The sequence below is a fragment of the Bolinopsis microptera genome, chromosome 4 (assembly GCF_026151205.1).
Source record: "Bolinopsis microptera isolate Bmic1 chromosome 4, MBARI_Bmic_1.0, whole genome shotgun sequence".
Lineage (NCBI taxonomy): Eukaryota > Metazoa > Ctenophora > Tentaculata > Lobata > Bolinopsidae > Bolinopsis > Bolinopsis microptera.
In genome coordinates, this window is record NC_087075.1 from 10,566,666 (window position 1) to 10,594,501 (window position 27,836).

Here is a 27,836-nt window from a genome sequence, read left to right on the forward strand (position 1 = left end):
AACACGTTTCCAATGGCTTTATCAACACAGCATGGCCTGTATAATAAGTTATGGTCTCTGTGGTCTATTTTAAATTTTTAGGTTTCTCTCCAGACCAGATTCAGCTTAGTAGAGTCTCACTAGACCAGATTCGTTTCGTGCTAACTGTTACATTTCGTGCTAACTGTTAGCTCCATTCACATGCTTTAGGTACCTCTACCTCTTTCAATGAGAGAGCACCTATTTAAAAGTAGTTAGATTTACTTACGATACGACAATTATAAGACAAGGCGAGACATGAGTGTTTACACTTGAAAAGAGGGCGAGACAGCGTCTACACTTGAAGTTATTCAGTTGTCACGGGAAAGTCTCGCTCTGTTAAGTGAGGACTGTATACATACAGGTGTTATTGAGTTTAATTGTTGTCATTGTTCTTATTCCGGTGTGAGCCTGCCTTATTTTACATGTCTTTAGTGTCTTTACCATTTACATTGTTTAATGACTTTAGGACCGGATGTGTTATAAACCATGACCTTAATTAAAACTGTTTTTATTTATTTAAGCAAACTTACTACTTTGTTTTGCTGTGGGTTACATTTAAACATGCGAATGTTCCTTGTACGCTAACTTGGTTACTTATACATACATTTAAATGGTTCAAAGGTGACAGTTTAAATAATCTAGAGTTGTTGAAAAGTTTGTGGCGCTACATTTTATAGTGGGTTACATGCGAAGTTTTGTTCAGGCTTCTTTATTTAAAACAGGCTTGCATGTTAAATTGAGCTCAAATTCTTAAATTGTTATTTGGTATCTTTCAAGTTAATTCCTAGTGAGGTACTAAGAGTAGTTTAATTTCTAACTATGCAATTAGTAATATATGATATCATATAAACACTAGTTTGACATGAGTTTTTTGTTATTATGATAACTCAGGTAAAATGAATCACACCGCGTCTCCTCCCGTCCACAATACGTAGACCATAGCAACCGTCTGAACAACCGTCTTATCAACCGTCTTAGCAACCGTCTTAGCAACCATCTATAAAGACACCAAGATAGCACGTTGGACTAATCCCACCAAAATGGGTATCCAGGGTGACCAAGTTCCCGTTGGGATGACAACCCCAAAACCAGTCATTAGAAAAAGCTCTGCCAATTTTTATGGGGTCGTTGATTTCCATGATCTAAAGATAAAGAGAGTCATTAAATGTGTCGAGCGTACTAGCTCCATCGATTACTTTGTGAGTTTAATTGTCTATTCAATTTAAAAAATCAGTATTAGTTTGTTTCTTTGTTTATATACGGCTCTTTTCTTCAGTTGATAGATATATATGATGTACTCGTTTATAAAAAGCTCCTAACATATATTAGTTGATCACTTTGCATCGTTGGAAACACTCACATTTGATCTATAACTCATTACATATTTCACATATTTCACATATTTCACATAAATATCCCCAGAATCTGAGTGATAAGATAACGTTTATCGGGCAGCAGATAAGAGCGGGTCTACTCACTAACTTTCCCGGTATCATCGCCGACAGACAGATCAGCTTGAGGACCTACAGAAGGTATAATAATCCATCATTGATGTTACTTATTAGAAACATAAGTAACTGATAATAAACAGAAATTGTTAAGATAAATCAATTAGTAGTTATTAAATAATTAGTTATATTTCAGCTTCACAAATTTCATACTTTCTCACCTCAGATGCTGTATTGGCTCACAGCTAGTGGATTGGATAATCCAGGAGTGTAACTTGGTACACAGCAGACAGCAGGGAGTGGGAATGTGGCAGGTCCTCTTAGAGGAGGGAGTTCTTAAACATGGTGCGTTACTTTCACTTTCACTTTCACAAGATGTAGGGATGGCACTGAGAAAAGAGCACCGCTGCCTTTCAGTGAAATTTATACCGTTATACAACTTCAACCACATCGGTCTACGTAACTGGACCAGCATTTTATTAACTTATTTTAAACGTTACGACTTACACTCCACTTGCACTTCCTGAGCCATTGTAACTGTCAAATATAATTATCATCATTACAGTAAGATGATTAGATTTGAACCACCATAGCAAGTACCACTACCAATGTTATAGCAGATTTTTTACCAATCTTCAATCTAGTGTTTTATCTTAAACTTCTGGTAATGATCAGCGTTAAGTACAATTATCAATTATTCAAGAATATTAAGATAACTGATTTGATTACTTCCTCGAAACTCATTCGAAGACACGAAATATAACTTGTTTTATAAAACAAATCAAATTCAACGGAATGAGCTTGCGTATATCGATACATATCATATTAAACCATAAATATTTTGAATCAGCTTCCTTACAAAGGTATATATCCCAATTTATTCGGAACCTGACAGATTTACTGAGGTTAATTGCTTCCTCACTAAAACCCGCCCAATCTTGAGAAATATGATCCTGAATTTCTTTAGAAAAACATCTGACCGCATTCGTTTGCCTCGGCGTGCAATTAGAGCTCGTTTACAAAGTTAGCGCCTTGCTCCTTGTTTACAAAACTTGCTCCTGGTTTCCAAAACTTGCTCCTCTTTCAGTGTGTAACGAGTACAACTTCGAGGACAAGAACCTCTTTTACCGATTTAAAGAGGACGACTGTGGTTCGGAACAGGGCCCACCCGGGGCCAGCGTACCTTTAGCTGGTGAGATTTATTTAGACTTGAAACTTTGTTCGCTAGTTAGTACCTGGAATGTACCATTTATCGTAGTATAGCAGAAACGATAGTTAAAACTTGGCTGCGAAATGTTTTGTACACCAAAAAGGTTTGAAAGACTATTCATCGGTCATTTTATATGGTATCTCGAGTAACCAAGACATAAGTTAAAATGTTAACTATTCAATTTGAAATATTTTATTACTAGTTAATAGTTATGATTACTAATACCATTTGACTGTTGTCTGTTTCAGATTCCGTGCTCCTACAAGAGTGTTTCACCACATTGGCTAAGATGGGACCTGACGCTCTCATGAGACTCATGCTCAGAAAACCGTTAGTTTTATGGTTTCTTTTTTGGTAGCTGTATACTGGGTATTATTAAGCCTTCAAAATATTTAAGAAAAAAATGTCTTAATAATCTCAGTCCCGTCACTCATCAGGGTCGGATTTACCGACCGGACCAGCATGATTCTGAAAATGTATACCTTAACTCCAAAAATAGAAATCTTCCAATTGCAACAAATCCTGATGAGATATATCACATAATATGATTAAATAAATCGAATAATTATAATCAACGTATATCTGATCTAATAATACTTGGTTGCAATAATGTTTTAATTAAGTATCTGTTAGGTAATTAACTTATAAGTCTTGTCACCAATTATGCTTACAACGCATGTAATTTCTTGTGCGCCTTTTGACGCATTTGAATATTTTGTATGAAGTCAGTCTTGTTGCAGACAGTTCAGTAGTTTTTATGGAAAAAGTTTGTTTTTTATTCTTATTTCTACACATCTCAACCGAAAAAGATGTCCTCATATCGATGCTTGATTCAGGATGAACGCTCAGTAATTTATGTATCCGCTGAAAAGTCAGCCTGGTTAAAAAATAAAAAGGGCCCCAAAGTACATTTTTGTGCGTGCAGGTGTAGTATAGCATAACATTAGATTTGTGAGCGCGACTTGAGGTGACAATACACTGACACTGGTACTGACCACAGGCTGCAATGATACCATAGCAACTGTAATGTAACCATAGCTACAGAATCTGCTCCCTGGCTACATCAATAGAATCGGTAACCATGCAGACAATTCTGTGGATCTGACGTCCTTCATTTCGCGTGCTCTGATTGGCTGATCTCTGTCATTTGCTGTCTCCTGATTGGTTGGTATGTGTCATGTGACTGATAGCCAATGAGCGATCCCTACACCTGGTTTTAACTCCCCAGTGACTGCACTAGCTTGGTAACTCTATCGCTCCCTATCTATTTAAGGGTCGGGTTAGCCTTTCGGTTTTGTTCTCTGACATGATCCTACTGTAGTTTTGTTACCTGTTGTCCAAAGCAATATGAGGTACTACAGAGAATAACCACGTGTTTGTTGACATAATGACGTGTTGTTCGATACGTGATCGGTGATCTACCAATTACCACGTGGTATTTGATACGTGATACCACGTACACGTGTCGTTTGATACGTGATGCCAAGACGTGATGTTTGATGTGAGATGACACGTGGTTACCACGTGGTTACCACGTGACGTGGTATTAATCTCTTGCACTCCAATATTAATTTCAAGCTTTAAAACACACTTTGTTTTTAGAGTTAAAGTGCAGGTGGCAATTGTTATTGAGAGAACGTCTGAAATATCTGCTTAACAACATCTTTAGTACTTTAATAGTCCGACTTTTTAACGATGGTTTTCAGATTATAACTGCTCGGTTCGGAACTAAGATTGTATGATCTGGGTTTGTGGCTTCTGACTTAATAAATTGTAGGAGCCAGATTAAATTGCATTTTCCCAAAGGAATAAATACTCTTTTAAATCTTTAGATGGATTTTGTCATCGCGATATTGTGATAACGTCACGTGGTGAACCAATGCTATAAGATCATTTGAAGATAAAGGATTTGCTGACTTATTGGTTCGTTTTTTACTTAAGTATCGAATTCAAATAGATTTTGGTGTTTGCGTTTGTGGTTACACCCCTAACCAAGAACCAAACTACCAGATCTATGTTGCTAACCTGAATTCCACTAAGCTATGATCACGTAACTCGATGGAAACCACCTCCACTCTAAGCTTAGCGGATCAGAACTATGTGTACCACCGGCTGGCAATCCTCACACGACTTATTGGGTTTATAGAGTACTGCTGGGAATAACTGTTGTTGTTTGACACGTGACAACTACTCCGCGTATTTGATTGGTTGCAACTTTAAATAAGTCACGTGTCAAATCAAACGGGTTTTTGTTCGGGTTTTTTTATGAGTCATCGGTTTTAATCAGCTGCTGTCCAGGAACAGCAATATCACTGATGTTTTATAAGTATTGACTTAAGATCCTTCATCTACTTCTGAGCTCCCAATTAGAGCCCCTTGTGTATCTGATTAAATCTAACAATAGAATTTGGAGACAGACATCTAAAGACTACCCTTAGAAAGTTAGAACTTTTCAACAATCTCTCAATTTCCAGGCCAAAAGAGCGGACAGCAGAAGACTTGGACTACATCTACGAGGAACTGCTCCACATAAAGGCTCTGTCACATCTCTCCAATTCTGTTAAACGCGAACTTGCCTCCTGCATCCAGTTCGAGAGTCGTGAGGGAGCTGGGACCGTTTGTAAGTGATGATGTCACGTGATGTTGTGATGACGTCTCGTGATGTTGTGATGGCGCCACGTGGTGTTGTGATGACGTCACATGATGTTGTGATTACGTCACGTGGCCTTTTATTACGATTATTATTGTGAATATCAGAACTTTATCCCAAGCATAATGTTTGTTTAAAATGGTTAGGGGATTGAAGTGCTTTTAATTTATATTTGTATGCATACTCATGTGCATGGTTTTGCAGCTGTCAGTACTGATGCATACAGTAATTGATACGTTACCAGGCCATGGTAACAGTGATAAAATTAACACGTTACCATGGTTACAGTGATAAAACAAGGTGACGAGGGAAAGAGCTGGTATATCATACTCAAAGGATCCGTCAATGTCACCATATTTGGCAAGGTAAGACACGATGTAATTACTTTGGTAATTATTAATTCAGTTGCACCAGGTTTTGCCATCATAATTGGCTTGATTTATTGCGGAAAATTGACTGACTACTGTATACTGTCTTGTATGGATTTGTAAAATGGTGAGCAGGTAAGAAATAAGAAAGGAAAGTCTGATATCATTTGTCCTGCATGAAGGACAACTATCTAAAATCTTAAAAATATGTAAAAGTATAAAGCTAGGATAAAACTTTGACATAAATGTATAAGCTTTACATTATGAGGCAGTAAAACTATCGGACTACGATGTATGGGGACTTGCCACCCCATGGCAACATTAAAATAGATTGACTCTGCTACATCGTTTCCTGCTAATATAATATGGCTCTTTCAACACTTCGGTACAAATAGGCAACAAATAGGCAACTAAACGAATTTCTTAATCCGTCTTCAATTTCATCATCATCAGCGTATTCCCACTCTTGTTGCAGTATAATACTGGTCTCACTGTACAGATAACAAATAAGTCTTCTTACAAATGTTGTACCCGAAATTGTTAGAATCCAGTTTTCTAGAAGTATTCCATTATTACACAGTTGTAGGGAAAAACATCATAAAATCAACCGTGACCAGTCAAGAAAATTCTGTTATAACATCACATCAATTATTTTCCCTCTTAATTGTTCACTAATCATTATTTCTTGTTGTTCCATTCAAAGAAATTAACGAATGCAACGTAAACAAAAATACTCGTGTTACTGCTTACTAATTGAGTAATTAATCCTTCATACCACATGTCTGGAGTTCACTGTCAATGATAATCATGTAAAATAGTCGCTATTATTCGTGTTATTTGAGTGTGAATAGTTGTTAATTTTCTTCCTCTGTCAAGACAAACACGGCTTCACTTATGTAGCACCTTAAAGATCAGATCAAGGAGCCAAGGGTCCTTTTAATTTTACAGTTAAACCGGCTTGGCTTCGTGCCAATATACCGTAGATATACAATGTATCTCAAACTTTCTTAAAATTTCGTCAAGCTAGAAAATTTATCGGAGTATGTATATATATGCTGGCGAACTGAAACATCTGTTTCCATTACTATGCTGTAAAGCTGTAATAATTCAGTAGTAAGTCTCTTTACCAATCTCTTTCCGCCGAATAATCTCTGTCGTGTAATAGTAAGACTCCGTTTCGGTGTTTCTAGAATTTTTGATGATGTAAGAATGGTCATTCTAATAGTTCATATTACAAATATTGTTTATAACATGTTACGTAATTGTAATATAATGCTTCTCCGCTCTGGCTTGTTGCCAACTTTATGTGTAAGGTTTCTAATAAGTATTTAACACAGTATAGATTCCGACCATGTTAACCTGCTTTCTCCATGTTTATCGTTGTACTTACTCGTCTTGTTAAGTCGTTACCAAAGCTTACCAGGACTTACCAAGACTTACCAGGACTTACCAAGACTTACCCGGACCTATCAAGACTTACTGACCCGAGACTCAAAACAATGAAAAAATGAACTGGCTCACCACCACAGATTGCAATTATTACTTAATTACTTGTACACCTCGATCCAATGTAGCCTGTTGTTGCTTGTTGCTCTGCAGCTTCCATTGTGATATCATTGTACTTACTTGTACCTACTTGAAAAGGTCTCCTAGTCGTTGGAGTGGCCTGCACCATACAGTAACTCCTTTTCCCGGTGTATTAGACCTCTCCAATGTACCCTGTTTGTTGCTTGTTGTTCTGCACTCTGCAGCTTCCATTGTGATATCATTGACAGTTGACACTTTACTTGTGAAAAGAGCCAGATCCTCAACGGAACATAACATGATGCAACTTGAGTCCTAATTACCATATAAAATAAAGGTTTGTCGTGCAAAATTTCACTAATTAGCTTATCAGTAACATTAGTTACCTCATTGAATGCACACGATGCCAGCTAGTCTGCTACTCTCTACACTCAGACACTGATAAACAGTGTAGAGTGTGTCCTTCCCCGGTTATAAATAAAGGAGTACAGTTGCTTAACTTTCGCTTTTGCTTGTGTATCGTTCTCAGCTGCGTTTGTGAACGTTTCGTCCAGATCTTTATTATTTCAGTTTTTTAACAGTTTTATTTTCTTACCAGTGTTAGTTCTCTGTGTTCTCTCCGCGCTTTGTAGCTGATATGTTCTGTTTCATTTCGCACATCATATCACGTGCATATCACGTGCATGCTACATTGTTAAATTGATAAGAACTACTACTACTTACTAGCTGGCTGGATGCCAACAGGAGCTCAATGTTGTGCTGATGCACAGTTATCGTTCATGAGTCATGATCTACTAGAACTTCACCAATATTAAGTTACACAAATTCTCACGTCTAGTATATTAAAGTATTAATGATCTTGAACATGCCACCAAAATAAAATAGTAAAACTTTGTACCCACTGTACTTGGTAATATCCTTTTGAAATGAAGATAACATGATTTATAATGTGAGATGGTTTGATCTTCTTCCGTCTCCAACTTATACTGGGGCACGTATCTGAGTAGTGTAATTTCGCCTGTTAACAATGTTACATTCATTCAACACAACATGATATGTTTTATGTAATGATAATTTATGATAATATATATGATAAGATATGTGCAATGTGCATTGTGCATGATGTGATGAGATATGTGTATAATGGGATATATACAATACACTCCGCAAAATTGATGTGTCTATTGTCAAACAGTGTTCCATGCAATGAACTGCACTTACTTGTACATTGCACTTTGAAGCCCACTTATTTGCTATCTTCACAATCTTGATCGCAGCTCTACACATGAAGTGACCAGGAATCTCTATTTTGTCTTTTTGTTGCACATTTTCACGTTACAATTTCAAGATGCGGTTTGTGGCTATCGATAGGGCTTTACATGCTATTGCATGGTTTTGATACAATCCTTCATAGGCAATAGGGGTCACATACCCTGAAATGTCAGGAACTGGGTAGTGGCTGAGATAAATATTTGATAATTACTTGGACTCATGGCTCACATGCATCTTTTCAACGATTAGTTAGACATCTTAAACCAGTATTGAACGTGGAGTAAAAGTTCAGGTGATGTGCCCTGCAGGACGTCACGCCTGAGGGACAGACTTGGGCCTTATCGATCATGAGCCGAAAATCACAAATGATATTGGGCCTCAGAGACACTACACTCTGCTACTAGAGCGAAGATAATATAATAATATTATATAATGTTATTATCTGATATAATAATAATATATAATCATATGTTTCGTTTGATTTGACCAAACTAATGCCTTTCATTGCTTTATAAGGTACTAAGGTATGATTTTTTCCTCATCTCGTAATTTACCACTAAACCAGTAAGAAATGCCAGCATCTTGATTCGTCCTATATAGGATTTAAATCATTATATTGAGTGCTCAATTGTAGATACTTACATTTACAGTTCAGAAAAAAAAACCTACATTTCAATATACTTTAATATGGTCATCCCCCAATATATTATTTATGGCGCCGGAATCCTCGAATGAGTAGTTACAGTATACCATCTGTGATCTGGCCACTGCAAAGTTACAGGTCTCAAATATGAAACACAGTGGTGGTATAAGACCCAGCGTATGTAAACTGACTTTTGCCCCCCCCCCCCCCCCCCCCCCCCGGCCCCCTGTATATAAACTTTGAAGATTTATTAGGCTTTACTAAAATTTAGTATGACTTGTGTACAAAATCATTATATTATGTTATTTGCTGGGAAAAAGTTTTAATAAACTGACCTGGATCCAACGAAAGTATACTTTGAGTATTGAGTATACCCTAGATCCTTTAAGGGAGTAGCTATTTTAGCACCGTACTATAGTCAATGTTTTCATCCGGCTTCTTTAATGTCATATTTCGTTGTAGGTTACAGGTACATATTATGTTTTATGCGAACTGAGCATTCATAATATTAGATTACAGAAGTATAGTATTATTAGGCTGTCCATGTGCTCTTGTATATATGTGTGCTCCTGCAGTGATAGAACTGTGGAAAATACGAAAGCAAAACTGAAAATGTTCGAGTAAATGTCTGAATTTCCGGGTTGCTAGATGACATTGTTCAATTTGTAGTTTGCGTTTGGTATTTTTATAAATCCTGCTCCCGGGTGTGTGACATAGTATTATGGTTCCCTGCCCCTTTATACTAAGACTTTACATTTACAATTAACCAATAACCATGAGCCTAACTCTATCCCAACTTTCACCTTACAAATAATTCTAAGAATAGCTCTTGCCCTATTGTCCTAATACCAACAAAAAAAACCTTGTTAGTATTAGGACAATAAGGCAACTTGTTAGTATCGTATTTCATTGCATTTACACTCACTTGTTTGCTGATCGCGGTAAAATTGTATTATTTTTTATTTACTCAATTAAGTATACATTTCCTTGTTAGCTCAATTTTCTTGAATTGTTGTTGTTGTTGTTGTTAGTTCGTTTATTTTGTGTGATTCCTTTTCTTTCAGTAAGGAGTGAGAGTTAAATTGTTAAAAGTTTACCTTCAGCCGTACTAATCAATAATCTCAATTAGTGGTCCCACCATGACAGACCAAGACTGGTTGCGTCATGTGCCAGACAACAATCAGATCTACGAGTCAATTCTTAATGGATACAATCAAAATCAACGCTCATTGCATTTACAGAATGGACTAATTGAGGAACCTTTGCATTTGCCGGAAAATTTAGTTGGGGAATCTTTGCATAATTTGCAGAATAATGTAGCTGATGAATCTTTGCAGTTGCAGAAGAATCTAGTTTGGGAATCTTTGCATTTGCAGAACAATGTAGCTGAAGAATCTTTGCATTTTCAGAATAATGTAGCTGGAGAATGTTTGCATTTGCAGAATAATGTAGCTGGAGAATCTTTGCATTTGCAGAATAATGTAGCTGAAGAATCTTTGCATTTGCAGAATAATGTAGTTGAAGAATCTTTACATTTGCAGAACAATGTAGCTGAAGAATCTTTGCATTTTCAGAATAATGTAGCTGGAGAATGTTTGCATTTGCAGAATAATGTAGCTGGAGAATGTTTGCATTTGCAGAATAATGTAGCTGAAGAATCTTTGCATTTGCAGAATAATGTAGTTGAAGAATCTTTACATTTGCAGAATAATGAAGCTGAAGAATGTTTGCATTTGCAGGATAAAGAAACTGGACCCTCCCCATTAAGAAAGCCGCAGACACTGACCAATGACTCACTCAGCATCCTCGTCCCCTACCTGGATATTGTAGATCTGCTTCCTCTGCTGAATGTCTGCAAGACCTGGAGAGAGATGGCTCTCTACAAACTAAACTCCGTTAGTCATTTATACTGCAGTGAGATCAAGAGAAAACTGAACAGCAAGAGGTTGCAATTGGGGCAGAAGGGTGTTGAGAAACTGCTAGGATTTTGTAAGGAGGGACTAAAATCGTTGGATCTTAGAGTGTGCTCCAACTATAAAGTTTACTATGACTTAGAGAGATTGCTTCAAGTTGTGGGGTGTTGTGATAACTTAGAAGAGCTACTCTTAAACTATCCTCAGAGATCTAAATTATCTTACTATCAGATTTCCTTGCCTAAAACTCTGAGGCTTCTTCATGTCGGGGGGAACATGCCAGAGGAGTTGTTGGCAATTGTTATAGGACAGATACCAAAATTATCCTCTGTTACCCTCGAGAACAACCTCTTTGTAACTGGTGATTCCATCACCCAGTCTTTGCCTCGGGGTGGTCTAAAGAAGCTCTCATTGCATCGCTGCAGTGACTTCACCCCAGAAAACCTCCACACCATTCTGAAGAACTCCTCAAAAACTTTAGAAACGGTCTCTATCACCGGATTCCCCGATGCAGAGGTCCTTGACTTTGACAAGTCAGATATCGAATGTTTTGATGGTATGCGAGATCTAGCAGTTAGCAGCTGGTACGCTCGAAACAGCCTGAAGTTCTCATTTGTATTCCCACTTCTCGAACTCACACCAAACCTCACTAACCTGTCTTTGCAACATTGCTTCAACCTGGACAGAGACCCGACCATGTTAAGATCCCTGCCCCAGATGTGTCCCCTGCTGAAGACCCTAGACTTAACAGGATGTGTTCTGATCTCTGCCACCAACCTAACACCCCTGGCTAAACTTACAAACCTGTCTAAGCTCGTCCTACACGGCATTAGGATTGTGGGGGAGGGGGAGGGGGAGATGTTTGATGTTGATCTGTTTGATTTCGATCTGTTTGTTTCGGACATCATCCTGAAATTGAGATCTCTGGAAATCCTGTTGCTGGAAGATCCTACTCGCTATTCTCTACAAGACAGCCACATCTATACCATGATCTCCAGCAATCAGTTGCACCTCCGGAAACTCAGCGTCTCCTTCGCCGGTGCAATTAATGGGGATTTCATTGAGCAGTGCAGGAAACTCGAGAGGCCCGAGGAAATAGACGTGATCTTCACCATGCAGAAAGGAAACTCCAGAGGGGAATTGTTGTCCGGGAAAATGTCCTGCGCTCCACCTTTCCTGCATGTCTTTGTGTCCTGGGAGGACTAGATTTTGGAATGTGATTTTATGAGTAAGCAGAACTAGGAGGATTAGACAGTGGAATGTGATTTTAAGAGTGAAAATTGACAGAAATATGACTGATTTTAAAAGCTAAACTTAGAAAAGAAGCTTTGATGATGTTATTAATACGATTTTAAACTTTACAATTTTAATCCAGTTAATTAACAGACAAAACAAGTGACTGAAAAACCTGATCACATGCTATACAGTACTCCGTTCGTTATGTAGATACACCTTATCCATGTATATACATTATGGGATTTAACAGCAGATTTTTGTCTTTTTACTGTACAAATTTGTATAATATTAATATCATATAATTTGTAAACCATATAATATGTTAATTGATGTAGATAAAGTTTTTACCAGTCTGCTCTTGTTTTAACCATCAGCTCGTCCTTGTATATGATAACAATTATTTTTATCGATGATATTCTGAGTTCAATTACAAGTCAGTAAGATATTCTGAGTTTTATTTTTACACAAAAGCTCACGATTTTGATGGTTACCAAAAATAAGAAACATGATTCTTGTTTAAAATACGAAACCGGACTGAACTGAACAAAAATTAGTTTAAATCAACTTATTGAATACCTTCAAAACCTTGACAGAGGTGACAATTTGGTAAAAGCGGTTTAAGACGTTATGTACTATCAAAATAATGTTATGGAATTGATGACAAACTCTATCATGTAAGTTAAATGAGGATGATTTTTATCACATTCCATTTACATATCACTATCAGTTTTAGGGACAATATTCGTCTACTGTCTAACTGTCTAATCAAGCCGAACTGAAACAGTAAAAATCCACCGAACAGAACCGAATAATCTCCATCGTGTCCCAGTTTTAACACAGTTTTAACACGCTTCTTACTTCTTTCTGATCATTTACTTGGCAATCATTCACTATAAGGCGACAATAAACATACCGATTCTGCTGAACGTTTTCAAAATGAAACGCTAGAAAAGAAGAAATATTTGAGAAAGTTGCTATTGATTACATTGTTCAGGGTGTCGTTGGACAGCTGCACGAAGGAGATGACTTTGGTAAACTTGCTCTCGTTAACGACGCTCCACGTGCAGCCAGCATTATTCTCAGGTTAGTGCACGTGCAGCCAGCGTTATTTTAAGGTTATTGGACGCGCAGAAAGTACATTTTATTCTCAGGTTCGTGCACATGAAAATGATACTGTTCGGAATTTAAGTGGCTGATCGTGCCGGTACATAATTTTGATTATACACAAGTTGAAACAGGGTGCCAATTTCTCAGTGCCATAATCCAGGAAACTAACAGAGTGTTAACTCTATATGATGTTCTTTTGTCAGTTTCTGTTTCTGTTTTTGTTTCTGATTATATATGACATACTGGCTGTAACTGCACTCAGTATCCTCACGCAAAACTCCGAACGAATCTGTAATAAATTGAGATTTAATCGCTGAATTCTAACCAGGGACGAGCGGTGTCACTTCTTGAGGGTCGACAAGGAGGATTTTAACCGGATCTTGCGGGACGTTGAAGCAAAGACTGAGAGACTAAAAGAAAATGGGAAAGATGTCCTGGTGCTTGAAAAGCTGAGTCGTTCAGATGGATCTCAAAGGTAATTTGAATAGATATAATAACTCGTCGTGTGAGTTCCTTTCCTCGAAATTGTATTAACTAAAATTTAGTTACTAAATCAGACTTGAGTATTAACGAACATTTTGATATTATCGCTGTTTGACATGAATATCTGCGCTTAATCAGATAAAGTTATCTATTTATTAAGCAGATAAGTTTCCGCTTCATTGACTAAGTGGTTCCTTCTCTGTTATTAAAAGTTAATTAAATTAAAGACACCTTAAACACTGCCCTTACCTGGGGACCCCAGGCTATAATGTTCATAAACTGCAGCGGAATGACAGACTTAGCTCTGCCCCACCTGTTACATTTCGTCAAGTCTCTAAATTAATATTCTTCAAATCATCATGTAAATATTTGTTTCCCTACCATTGCTGAAGGTAAAAATATCGTAGGGAATAAGTAATCGGTTTTGGATAAATGAGGTGGCGAAACATTGCAACAGTGAGGACAGAAGTCTGCTCCTTCGCAATAGAGACCGTACCCTTTCTGTGGAACTAGGCGTACATTTTGCTGCGCCAGACGTCTGTCATGTGATAAGGGGGCCGGCCCGGGGGGTTTGGTCTTCATAAAAATTCTTTCGAAATTGACTTAATAGTTGTTTCTGATAGAGGGGAGTGATATCTACCAGCTGCTTTTCGTCCCATGGAAAAATATTGTCCCTAGCCGAAATTATCGCCGGTCTAAGGTCAGCGATTATGCGTAATTGTATTGTGCGAGCGATTTTCAATCGCGTGTTCTGAAAATCGAGTGTAAGACTGGCCTCCACCTCGCAATTTTTTAGATTCAAGCAAATAAAGGATCAAAGGGTGTAGGATGTTCAGCTCGACAAAATACCGGTGGAAAATATTTTCTAGACCCTAAAATGACTCGCCTGTTGTTGTAGCTTAGTGTGCATTCTCGTAACACTTCAACTGTGACCGTCTAAGAAAAGTCACGTGTTCAAGTCACGTGTTCAGGGCTCGTATTATTGTGCAACGAAGTACGAACGTTTCCATACTCCATACAGTACCTCAAACATAAATTACATGAAAGTTTATTTCAGCAACAAGTACACCATAATGGCGGGAACGCCCGAGAAGATGGTAGAGTACATCATGGACAGCTGTGTGGATTGTCGGGATGACGACGATCATGGTGAGTAACTAGTCTCAATAGTCTTTAGTATTACTCATGAAATTAGTCATGATAACTTACGACGGTTCTCGTCGTCCTGCCTCAGAACCTCGTGCCCCACTGCCCCAGAACCTCGTGCCCCACTGCCCCAGTTACTACGCATCCGTAAAACCACAATGGTTACTTACTGGGTTCAGGTCTTCATCAAAATGTCATACCGAAGTAAATGATTCGTATCTAAGAATATAATTCCAAACCTCCGTATTTTTTACCTTCGCTTCCGGCTTCTTGTATGTAAATTTATGATTTTCAGGAAAACGATTCTTCATCCATGTTTTTCATTGAATTAACTTTCAGATACATTAAAACGCTAGATTCAGGATTGAATACTAAATCATATTAACAACTCTGTTTTATAACATTAAAAGTTAATCATCGGTACCTAAGAATTAAATGAAGTTTAGATGGTTAGAAAGAAAGGCAATACCTCAAAATTATCACCCCAATAAACTTAAACAAAATTTCTATTTTATTTAACCTGAGGTTAAAATAAATAAATACTAAATGAAGATTCCTACAGCTACATTATTCTACTAATGCTAGACACGATGTTCGCCCCAAATTAAGATACCCAACTCAAACCATCACCCAACTCAAACTATCAACCAAATCTGAGCTTTGATTGCTCTCATTATGATACTAACTACTTAAATTATATAAATAAATATTAAAATAGACTCCGTACAACTAAGCTGTTCGACAGGTTTAATCAATTTAAAACTTCATATTGCGACTGAACACCGGGCCGTCTAGCTATCAGACAATATATGACACAAGCTACAGACTCCACGATGTAAAGTAGACCCAGAGCTCCAGTGGACCAACCAAACGAAGCGTACGGGGCGATGAACCCTGACACGACTGATCCCACAGCAGCTCCAGCACCATAGGCCCCGGTGTACAGTGATATCAGTGAGTTGAACACATGTTGTGGCAGTTCACCCTGGTTCTTTCTACGGTATTGATCAAACAGAATAGCTAGAACAGGGATGCCCGCCATGGGGACTGCTAAACCAAGGAAACCCAGAGCAATAACTAGCTGTACTTTAGAGGGACAGATGAAGGTAAGGAGAGGCAGTGGACCTATGAAGATGTAAGCAAGAGGTAGACAAACAGCTGAAGCTATCAACATCTTATACGGACAAAACTTGTCCACCAGAACTCCGAGAACTGGGGACACAGCACAGAGCACAGCAGTGTCAGTCATCAGAGCAGTTCCTGACCACACAACATCCGCTCCAAACCTCGTCTCTGCGTACAGAGGGATGATAGGCATGTGATACGTCATCAGCACCTGAGCTGTGACCAAGTGCCATATTGGGAATAGCAGCATGGGAGTCCACAGGGATGTGTATGTCTTTGTATCATCATCTGTCGTTTCCTCACTCATTTTTAAAGGAATCCTTTCTTTCTTTGTACTCCATTCTAACGGTTCTTCGTCATTTCTTACTGTAATCCCATCTTCCGTCGTATTCTCATGTTGAAGATTCACAGGAATAAACATGGCTGGTATGCCACTGAGAAACACTACCGTAGCTGGAACTATGGCAGCACCTTTATACCCAATGTGTGAATACATCAAAGCCCCAACGAATGGAGCACTGGCTAGAGATCCGTTCAGAACTGTTTCCGCAATCGCAGTGGACACTCCAACACTGTTCGGGTAAATGGACAAAAGTATTGCAAAGACAGTGGTGTTCATGGAGCCGCCAAGGATTCCCAATACAATTCGAATGGCTACTGACAGGATCGTGAAAACATTTTTATCGTCAACCAAATCAGTGATCGCAAAAGAGGCTATGACAATTCCGTAGCAGAAAGCCGTGCCAGACAATACATGGTTAGTTCTGAATCTTGACATGAGAAAGGGGGGCATGGCCGTTTGTCCCACAATTGATCCGAACGAAGCGGAACTGAGAATCACTCCAGTCCACGCTGGTGAAATGTCCCTAGCTTCGTTGTAAAAGGGCTGGAAGGAGTAAGGCATAAAAATTGTGATAAGTGCCAAGGGTAGAAATAGGCATACTGCCACGAAGAGACAAGCTTTTTTAATAGCTGTAGTGGGGTCAACAGTAGGTTCAATCAGATTCTCTTCATCGCTCATCGTGCTAATTTTGAAGTTGGGAATGCAGGTCAGCCTACACTCAAATTGTACTTTAAACCCAGATTTAGATTACTATGGAAATAATATAAGGTTAGACATTTAAAATTTAAAATTTGAATGATCAATAATTTATAAATTATAAGATTAAGATATGACGTCATAGTAATATTCAAGATATATCGCGTATGATGGTAGGTATCAAGCACCATAAAATCCTTCTTTCTCGAGAAATGGTGCATACAGCCTACGAATACAAGCACAGCAAACGTAATAGTTAATATGAAGTATCTGTAATCAAATCATAAGTCACTGTTGTACGCTTTGCCAGACCCCCATCCTCGCACTATTGAATAGAATAATTCTACGCACTTGAGCTATATATGTGTACAGGGAGCGGGAGAACCAGGGGGTCTAAAATTACCTAATTACATTTGTATATAGCAAATTACCTACACCCGTCAGCATTTCTAAACGAAGAACTTACTTATACTAATCGTACTGATCAACTCTCAAAGTCAAGGCGTACTCAAAACGTGAAAAATCGAAAATAAGTTCAAAGTTTAGTAATAAAATGGAAATGATATGGTTTATTAAGTATAGCTGTGGTCAGTTTACTACCGCCCTCATCAGATACAAATTTTAATTGTAGCAGTGCAATTGTTTCATATTCTAGCTCAAACTTGGCTCTCGCCTCTCCTTCAAATTTGTATCTATATTGGTTTTGTACCCGTAAACTTTTAATAACATTCACGTCTTTGTTTTTCGGAACAAGTCGATACTTTCCCTCATCACATCATGTCCTAATACCTCCTAGTCATAGTATATAGTATTAGTACTATTAGTATAGGGTTAAGGGTACTATAATTAGTACTATTATAGGTTCACTAGGGAGGAGTTTGTTGACATACCACCATTGATATTATTGTGCACCAACTAATTATATCCATTCCATTGGTCTCGACGTGATGAGGAACAGTCTACACTTATATTTAAGTATGTATAGTGATAGCTTCAAAAGTTTGAGCTGGAAAACTGAACAATTAATCCCTGCGCATGCCGGAGTTATGTGTGTTATGACGTCAGCAGCCGAGGGGAAGGGCGGGTTTGGAAAGAAAGCTCTGGCTTTATGCTTAGACGTAGCATCTTGGATAGTGGGTGTCTTCCACGATCAATTTATGGTGTATTGAAAGTGACCGAAGTAAAATAAATGTTGAGATTTAAAAAAAGACAAACCCATTTTTCGGCCATATTTCCGAAAATAAGCATTTTAATGTATATAATATATATTGCTTCATAAGTTGTAGATAAATATGGCTATTAAGCACATTCTACGACGTCCTTGGGCTGAATTACAAAAATTCGAGTTACCGCAAAACCCTGAAAAAGGGTGTGGCTGAAAACGCCCCTATTGCATTTATTAAAAAAATGCAAAAGTGGCCAAATGTTTAAAGCATCATCTAGAGAGGTGATAACCGTCGAGAAATCGCTTTTAACACATACAACTAACGAGTTTCCCTTTCGTCTCGGACTATATATGTGAAATACCCCTATTATATGAAGAGGTGCCGACCTAGAATAAGTGATTAAACAGATACTTTCAGATAGCTCAACCCAAAATTCGTGCTAACACCACGGAAAATAATGGAAAATAATGGTCACCTCTAAATAAACAGCTGTTGTTGACCAAATTATAAATTTGAAAGACTAAAGACCAAGCTATCTATTAGAATAGACCTGGGCCTGAAGGGCGTGCTCGACTGGATCATGTTTTGTGAGACCTGAACCTGATGTGTACAACATGCCATCTACCTGTGACATGTCTAGACTTGCACACCTGTGAAACTGTTTCTGATAATTCCGTATCTGGGAAAATGCTCTTTTTAGTCAAAGAAATTTTTGAAACGTTTTTTGTCACTTCTCCATATATTCATGTTCTAAAAAGATTTTAACCAAAAATTAAAAACCTAAAAAATATAAAACTGAGGTAAATTTAGCGTGAAACTATTTGAGGATGACAGCTCTTTGTTATAAACTATAATGGGGCCGATGTTATCTGGTGCCAGCTACGTCTGGTTAAATTAGTCAAGTGTCTTTTTAGCACGGAGTCCGTGATACGTCTGGTTAAATTAGTCGGGCGTGTTTTGAGCACGGGGGCCGCCTGCGAGTTTTATATCGTGAACGATAACGGTTTAAAGAATAGTTTTCGGAAAAACGATTCTTCGTTCATATTTTTCATTGCATTAACTTTCAGATACATTAAAACGCTAGATTGAGGATTGAATACTTAATCATAGTAATAACTCTATTTTATAGCATTAAAAGTTATCATCGGTACCTAATAATTAAATTAAGTTTAAATGGTTTAAATAGAAAGGCAATACCCCAAAATTACCACCCCAATAAACTTTGCTATTTCATTCAAACTGAGGTTTTAAAAAATGCTAAATGAAGATTCCTACAACTACATTATTCTACTAATGCTAAGACACGATGTTCGCCCCAAACTAAGATACCCAACTTAAATTACCAATTCCAGAACATGTACGACTATTGTCCCTCGATCTTCGAATCTCTCCCGATCGGCAACAGCTAACACTCCACTCAGCAGCTCAATGTGCAATGATGAATAAAATAATACACGCTATGAAAGTATAAAGGAACCAGGCGGGCCCGGCCCGCCTCCCCACCCCGGCACCCTGGCCCCCCGGCCCCCCATCTCTCCCATCTCCAAAATAATATTTCCTGTTTGTGACAACCCATTTTCTTCAGACTATTTCATGGAGGACTTCTTCCTGACATTCAATGTGTTTATGACAGTCGACAGGCTCTGTTCACTTCTCATGTCCTATTTCAACGAGACTGTCAAGACAGAGGACCGGTTTAACGGGGATGATGGATGTTTGGATTTGAAAGCTACCGAGCAGAAGAAAATCAGGTTGCTTTTTACTGGAGGATCCTTGCCTTTATTTTACCGGCGTTAAATAAAGCGACTGGGACCAAAAACTAAAGAGTTGACAAATTTCGGTCGTCAAGAGAAACGATTCGAAGGTCAAGGACCAGTGCATTTTAGCATCTAGAAAGGTTGTTTCCGATTTAAAAATATGAAGAGTTGCGTCCAACAGACTTTATTTTTACCAGAAAATCTTCTCAAAAAATTATTATTCCCGTTTATACAGGGTAGTGAGAACGGTATTGAGGTGGGTGGAACTCATCCCGCAGAAAATGGGCGAAGAAAATGAGCTGCTCCCGCTTATTGGGGTTTGGAAATCATTTAGAACATTTCGTTTTAACGAAACAATTTGTGGGTAATATTTGACAATTGATTTATAGATTATATCCAAAAACTGTACATTCAAATTTATTCAGCTTTATTTTAGAACTTTTCAGAAGTTGAGGTCTGCCCTTCATTCGGATGGAATGTTGAGTCTTCTGGCCCAATTTGAGAGGGGCCTAGAGAACTCTGACAACTTGCTCCTTCACAAAAACACCACCAGGAAGGTAAAGTTCCCACTATTTTACTAAAGACTGATTATGTTTTAAAACTTTGGTCTATATTTTAGAATTTTAGAATATATCACGTGATTTTAAGCATCTTAGTTTAGGAAAATGATTGATTTCTCGTGTAGAAAGAAGGGCCCAGTTCCATGCTGTGGATAGAACATTCTCCACATCTCGTGAGTCCGAATGCTTTGCTTTTCCCACTAGTGATGACATCACATCGAGTGGTGACGTCACATCGGGTGATGACGTCACTAAAACTGATGTGTCACTTTGCTATGCCTGATTTACTCATTCAAAACTTCGCTCCTAATCCTGATTTCAGTGCCGATTATTTTTGGAAGCATCAAAAACTAGGGATTTAAATTTTGTTTGATTTAGGAATTCGGAATGTGCTAATCTCTATTTCAATCTCTAGACGATATGGAATCCTCCATTTTACTTAGATAGCTAAGCATGTTCATGATTTGATACTAATTCCACAATGAGGCAGATGCCCTTTTTTATAGCCAGCTGAATCTTGCTAGTTTTTAGTAGCATTGTAATAATTGGTTATAGGTTTAATATCAGAAAATCCTCTCAGCACTAATTCAAATATCAAACTAATATTCGATATACAGTTCTTGTGATCAGCTTTATCTGTATCTAATTCTAAATCTAATTCCAGTATTGGAAATTATGATTAATGATTATTTATTAAAATTATAATCCGTTCCAACATAAGCACTTCTTATTTTATTGTCTCTTTCAGACCGAGCTATGAACGGTCATTGCTAAGTCAAAGAGAGACATTAAAATTATTTATCTGCATACATTCCAACAACTTACAGCTGCTAGTAAACAACTTTTAGAGTTAGTATTAGTAACCAGGTTAACATGAGTGGTTACCAGTGGTTACCAGTGGTTACTAGTGGTTACCAGTGGTTATACCTGCAGTTACTAACAGTACCCTACAGGCGAGGATCAGCTCCACCAGTAGACAGCGTATCTCAAGACCCACTCTTGATGACAGTGAAGAGAACAGGACTTTGAAGCGGGAACCACTGTGTCCCAACACTGATGTCAAGTTTAAAGTATACTATCCTGACCGCAGTTACTGCACTCTGAAACTTGGACTTGGTGCGTTTTAGTTGCAAGAATGTTAAGTTGGCCTGATGGTATATTTGGTTGAGCAAAATTGTAGTTATGTCGTATCTTGCTATTCCAGAAATTATTTAAAATCATGCCCATTTTCCCCCAAGTGTTGGTCAAATTGGCACGAGCGTAGCTGTGGTTGCCCCCCCCCCCTCCCCAACTCCTCTACTCTTGTTGTATTAAACAACTAATAGTTCTGGAGTCACATCTTATGTTTATTGTTAAATTCTTTTCTGGAGTCGACTCATATCATTATCAATGAGAAGCAATGCTAATTGCTAATGTTAAGAATTTTAAAATTCCATTTAAAATTAATTTAAAATTCCGTAGACTCCAAAAAAACAAACTCGTTTTATCAAATCTTATTGACAATTTCACTGAAAATTTAAAACAGTACCCCACTTCAGGATCGTCAGTTTCTGAAATAGCAAAAGAAGCATCAGAGAAACTGTCAGTTAATCCTGAGGATTGTGTGATATTTGAAATGAAGAGTACGGGAGAAAAGGTTATCTTTAAGGAGAGTGATACTTGTATTATCACTACTATTAGTCACAATGGCAGGTATGTTATAAGCCTTTAATTCCTAGTTTGATCAATATTAGTACTAACATAGTACTCAGATGATCTTGAAGATTTTACAATAAGTTTTATTACCTATTTTAATCAATGCAATTACCTACTAATTGATTAACTCCCCTCAGACTGTTCGCAGCCCCAAAAGGAGGGATTGAGAAGTTGAAGCCTCTACAAGAGCAGGAGGGGCCTAATTCAAGTAGTTTTAACGACTTGGAGATCATGAGTTCCAGAGAGCTCGCTTTACAGGTGGATTTTATCACAATTTTATTCTTGTGATCACTACTAATTGGTCCTTAACAGTTAACTTTGGGTATAGATTTGTAATATAATGGAAGCGTTATCCTACCACTGAATCTGATAGACCAGTGTGATATTTATTGAAAATTTAAAGTTAAATTTTTTTATTTTTCAGATGACGCTGTACGATTTTGAGTTGTTCAACTGCGTTTTTGAGGGCGAGTTTGTCTTTAGTGTCTTCAAGAAGAATCATTTCCCTGGAAAGATAGTCGGCAATCTTGACTGTTTTCTTGCAAGGTATAAATTTGTTTGCCGCTGACAATAGTTTAGTTCCATCGTAAGAAATACAACTCTGAGTTCTATTAAAATGTCACAACTTCCATGATGATTATTGTTCGATAAATTACGCACACAGTTGACCTTCATCAATAAATTTCAATTTTCAACAATTTCAATAACTAACAGCTATTACTTTTTACCTTATCATTAACTCACTTTCATTCCTCAGGTTCAATGAGGTGCAGCATTGGGTCATATCTGAGATATGTCTCACTCCACTACTGAGTAAACGAGTTCACATTCTTCGCAAGTTTATCAAAATCGCTCAGCAGTGAGTAAAAAAAAGTTGTGAGTAAATATTGACTGAAAATTATGCTGATCGTTTGATTTAATGAAAATTAACTTCTAATTAACTTCTATTTTTCAGCTGCAGAGATTTCCAGAACATGATGGCGTTCTTTGGAATAATCATGGGTTTGTCGAACATAGCCATCAGCAGACTAAGCCAAACGTGGGAGAAACTACCGAGCAAATTTAAGAAACTGTTCAAAGAGTTCGAGACGTTGCTCGTATGTTAACTGCTGTTAATAGAGTTGAAACTAATGAATATCTGACTTGACGATTCATCTTCAGATCAAGGCCATAATCACGATAATTAATTCTGAGATCAATAGATTCTGGTCACGGGGAGGTGAGGCAGAGGTTTTGACATGCGACAGTGATTCTGGGGTTTGATCAGCCAATAGTGAAAGCTGATTGGTTTACTGCTGTCACGTGTCAAAAAAAATATGCCTCACCTCCCAACCAGAATCCACATTAATAGTTTGATGTAAAATAAACCTTGTTCAGGATCCAACGAGGAATCACAGGACTTACAGACTTGCTGTGTCAAAACAAGAATCACCCTTTATACCCTTCATGCCCCTACTTATGAAAGGTAACTATTTTTACTGTAACTATGTTACTGTCTTTCTGATAAAATTGTATTCTTATAATTTGGAAATATCTAGATTTAACAGTTATGTTCATTTACGATATTTGAGTGAATAATGTTATAAATTTCAGATATGACGTTTATATTCGAAGGAAACAAAACGATTATCGACGGACTGATAAACTTTGAGAAAATGGTTCGTCTGTTTTACAGTTGAGATTTAAAAATTACGTTTCCATACATTACAATGAATCTCGTCTCCTAAAGTCCTAAAGTTACAATTTGTCCCCTTCACTCTCTCCTCCGACCAGCACATGATCGCAAACACGATACGATATATCAGATGTGCGAGAAAAGAAGTGTTTTTCGGAGATAACCTCCCACTTGTTAAGAACAGGGCCGACATCAGACAATACGTGCGGTGAGTCATGAAAAAGGTTCTGAATTCTGCTAAAAGTATAGTATACGGACACGTTCATTTGAGTTTGAGGATATTGGTAAATATAAGTGACCCTATTAGAAGGCACAGTGTAGTTGACTTTGTCACACTATGAAATTACTTAAACCCTTGATGGTTAGGATAATCGTCTCATCCTCTAGGCTAACTTTGTCACATAACGATATCTTAATCAGGTGATAAGATATTGCTTAAATACGGCCGGCACGGAGATGGTTACATTGTCACACTATAAACATGTGACGGAGTAAATATGGACCCCTTGCTGCCGTTTTTGACCAAATTTTTTAGTGTCCAGTTGATTGGATGGGTACATATGACCATTACCTACATATTTGACGACTTTTTTCGTTAGATGGTGCATTCAGGTTTACTCTGTCACACATTAAAGAAAATATGTGATGAATGTTTAGGGCACCCTGATAAGCAATGCTGAGTAGTGTAAGTTTATTTGATAGCCTGGAAGTGCTGGGAATTGTTATTATATCATATAGTCGTAAGGAATTAAAACACAGAAGGCACAACCAAGTTTACTTTGTCACATAATCTTGATGATATCTGAACATGTGTGAAATTGAACAAATAATGATATATCAGCTTAAACCCCTTATATTACGTACTATGGATCAAACAACACTTTTAGTAACATGCACCAGTCACATTAATCATTATCAGGTGGTAATATGTTAACAGTGTCACAATTAAACTACCGCTACATGGTCAAAAATAGGGTAATTTCGTCACAAAAAATTATTATAACTCTGTTAGCTCCTTGCTGGCAAAATAACTAGTTTATCGAAATTTTGTTGATGATAAAGTTAAATAGTATTCTAATAGAGGTATAGTTCTTCAAAATAGGGGCAAGACATGTTTACTTTGTCACATCAGTTATTATAAGAGTTAGGTAATCGTCATCAGATTAAAAGATATTTTTCGTAGTTTGGATCGATTAATACTTTAATATACCTGTAATAAAGCATCCTATGCCAATTTTATCACACTATCTTGATACTGTTGGGGCAGGGAAAATAATTTTGTCACATTTTTAATGTCTTTGACAAATTAATCTAAATTTTTAAAATTGAGCTCTTATGTTCTGGACAATATTCTTCCAATCGTTTCTGAAAGAATGTTGAATTCTAATAGAGTTATAGATCTTCAAAATAGGGGTAAGACATGTTTACTTTGTCACATCAGTTATTATAAAAGTTAGGTAATCATCATCACATTAACATATATTTTTTTGTAGTTTGGATTGATTTATATAGGTAATAAAGCAGCCTATGCTAATTTTTACACACTATCTTGAAATTGTTGGGGCATGAAAAGTTAATTTTGTCACATTTTTAGTGACTTTGACAAATTTAACCTAAAATTGTTAAACTTAAGCTCTGATATTCTGGACAATATTCTAATAAAGGTATAGAATATAGATCTTCCAAATAGGGGCAAGACATGTTTACTTTGTCACATCAGTTATTATAAAAGTTATTATAAGAGACTATTTCATTCTATAATCATTGTTTTTAATCTATTTACGATTTCGTATAATTTTTTGTGACAATTTAAACATCAACTGATCTTAACTTGCATCAACTACATTGTCATCATATAAAATTTTCCCACTTTTCAAACTAAAATCAGATATAAATAATTCGCCCAAAATTTAAAATTTCATATATTGTGACAGAATTAACCTCATTTCCCAATAACCAAGTGCCTGTATTAGCTAACTAGTCAAAACAACATATTTTAGGGCTATGATTGGTAGAGCAACCATCAAATAATGAGTTGAAAGGGTTTTTAGGACACCTCACAGTAGAATAGAGGTATGGTATCATGAGTGTGACAAAGTTACCCAAATATTGCCTTGTAACCGTTCGATCCGTGCCCATTAACCAATGTTGTATCATAATTGTTAGATTGACCTAATTTACTATATTTCAGACCAAGGAATGATAATTAGACAACTGCAGTTAACTAAGTCACACAAAATGTGACATTATAGTGCCTAACAACAATAGATTTTCTTTCTGAGCGGTGCATATGGGAGTATGAGCTACGTGGCTAATGTTCAGAACTTCTGAACGTGCTAAGTTAATATATGTCAAAATTAAGCCACTATAGTCAAAAACGCTATTATTTTTGTTTACCAATATCCTCAAACTCAAATGAACGTGTCCATACACTATAGTATACGTCAAATATTTGAGATACATTTTTGATTAACTGCTAATTTATGAATATAAGTTCAAATTGAAGACTTTCAATTTATTGTGTTATTTGCATACTCTCAAAATGTGTTATTTGCATACTCTCTTGAAGTCATGGCTCCCCATCTGTTGGTAGTTGAAATGAAGTTGTCATTGATCACATTCATATTATAATAGTGCATATTTCTTAATTATAAATATAAACTAGCTTTTACTATATCTCAATAAATATAATCTCATACCATCGTGATTTGATCGTTTGATCACGAAATGATAATTATTCATAACTCGCAATCTTGACGACCGTTAACAATTTCATAACTCAGGAATTTACATGTCATCGACAATCAGCGGACGCTAAGTCAATTATCGCACAGATTAGAGAAAAGAGCTGAATGAAGCTAATAAACGGAACTTTTCAGAGTACAGTATAATTCAGATAAGTTTGTTGATTATTATGCATTATTATGAAGAATGGTTGTCCAAATTTTTTACATCATTATCACTACGTCATATATTAAGATCATTTAAATACTATTAACGCGAGTTTCTTGAGTATGTAATTAATTAAATACTTATACTGTAATATACAATATACAGTAGACGGACTGGTATCAGAGGAAACTTGTTAAATTATAACTTATAATTATAGTAAATCTTTATGAGAGTGATGCTGTAATAATAATTAAATATTATGTTTACTATAATATTACAGATATCATGGTAGTCTCCACTGTCCATGTACGATTCAATTTATTATAATTATAAACTATTTAATCATTGGCTAAATCAATTGAGTGACTGAGTGAAATGTATTTGAAGGTTTTCTCGGTGGTGTCAATTAAATTGTGCAATACATTCAGATTATCCTTACAAGTTATCTTAGTTTTAGGCTGAATCATTATTTAAGAGTTTATTAACATGATCTTAACTTTTATCACACATTTTTTCGTTTAACTATTTGAAAATGAAATATGATTTGATGACAGTTGGGGATCGTTCACAAATTACTATATTAAGAACTTGGCAGCATAGGGAAAGTGGTTTCGAGAAGTGTAATTTCTACACAAAAGCAATGAGAAAAGTGGCTTCTGAAGGGAGAGGGGTGCAAAATTTGACTAATTCGTAAACGATCTCTTGAGTCTTGTCATGAAATGATGGTACAAGTTTGTACCGACTGCGATTAATAGAATAGCTTGAAGCGTCGACCAATCGCATTCCTAAGTGACTTAGTAAGTCACGTTCACGCGCGAAAACAGACTTGTGCCACCTATTTCATTCAATTATGGTATAAATTCATTGATATTGCCATTTATTTATGTATCTGATTAAGTAACTAAA

The 27,836-nt window shown here is 36.9% G+C and overlaps 1 protein-coding gene across 4 annotated transcripts in view; it reads left to right on the forward strand.

Annotated features, from left to right (window-relative positions):
• Positions 1-27,836, forward strand: part of LOC134814062 (rap guanine nucleotide exchange factor 4-like) — a 42,869-nt gene extending 15,033 nt beyond the window's left edge. Inside the window, exons 1-24 of one of the 4 annotated variants that reach the window (XM_063822062.1) lie at positions 1,082-1,220; positions 1,444-1,553; positions 1,696-1,814; positions 2,557-2,661; positions 2,928-3,009; positions 5,154-5,299; positions 5,618-5,694; positions 13,280-13,368; positions 13,721-13,867; positions 14,933-15,024; positions 19,937-20,102; positions 20,344-20,425; positions 20,555-20,665; positions 20,794-20,841; positions 21,622-21,784; positions 22,207-22,360; positions 22,501-22,621; positions 22,788-22,909; positions 23,121-23,222; positions 23,319-23,460; positions 23,741-23,828; positions 23,957-24,021; positions 24,137-24,246; positions 26,822-26,972. In XM_063822062.1, the coding sequence (XP_063678132.1) occupies positions 1,095-1,220; positions 1,444-1,553; positions 1,696-1,814; positions 2,557-2,661; positions 2,928-3,009; positions 5,154-5,299; positions 5,618-5,694; positions 13,280-13,368; positions 13,721-13,867; positions 14,933-15,024; positions 19,937-20,102; positions 20,344-20,425; positions 20,555-20,665; positions 20,794-20,841; positions 21,622-21,784; positions 22,207-22,360; positions 22,501-22,621; positions 22,788-22,909; positions 23,121-23,222; positions 23,319-23,460; positions 23,741-23,828; positions 23,957-24,021; positions 24,137-24,246; positions 26,822-26,894 (2,640 nt within the window). In that variant the 5' untranslated portion in view covers positions 1,082-1,094 and the 3' untranslated portion in view covers positions 26,895-26,972. Of the gene's footprint in view, positions 1-910; positions 1,221-1,443; positions 1,554-1,695; positions 1,815-2,556; positions 2,662-2,927; positions 3,010-5,153; positions 5,300-5,617; positions 5,695-13,279; positions 13,369-13,720; positions 13,868-14,932; positions 15,025-19,936; positions 20,103-20,343; positions 20,426-20,554; positions 20,666-20,793; positions 20,842-21,621; positions 21,785-22,206; positions 22,361-22,500; positions 22,622-22,787; positions 22,910-23,120; positions 23,223-23,318; positions 23,461-23,740; positions 23,829-23,956; positions 24,022-24,136; positions 24,247-26,821 lie in introns of those variants that run through there. The other 3 variants (XM_063822060.1, XM_063822063.1, XM_063822061.1) reach the window with 3 other exon arrangements.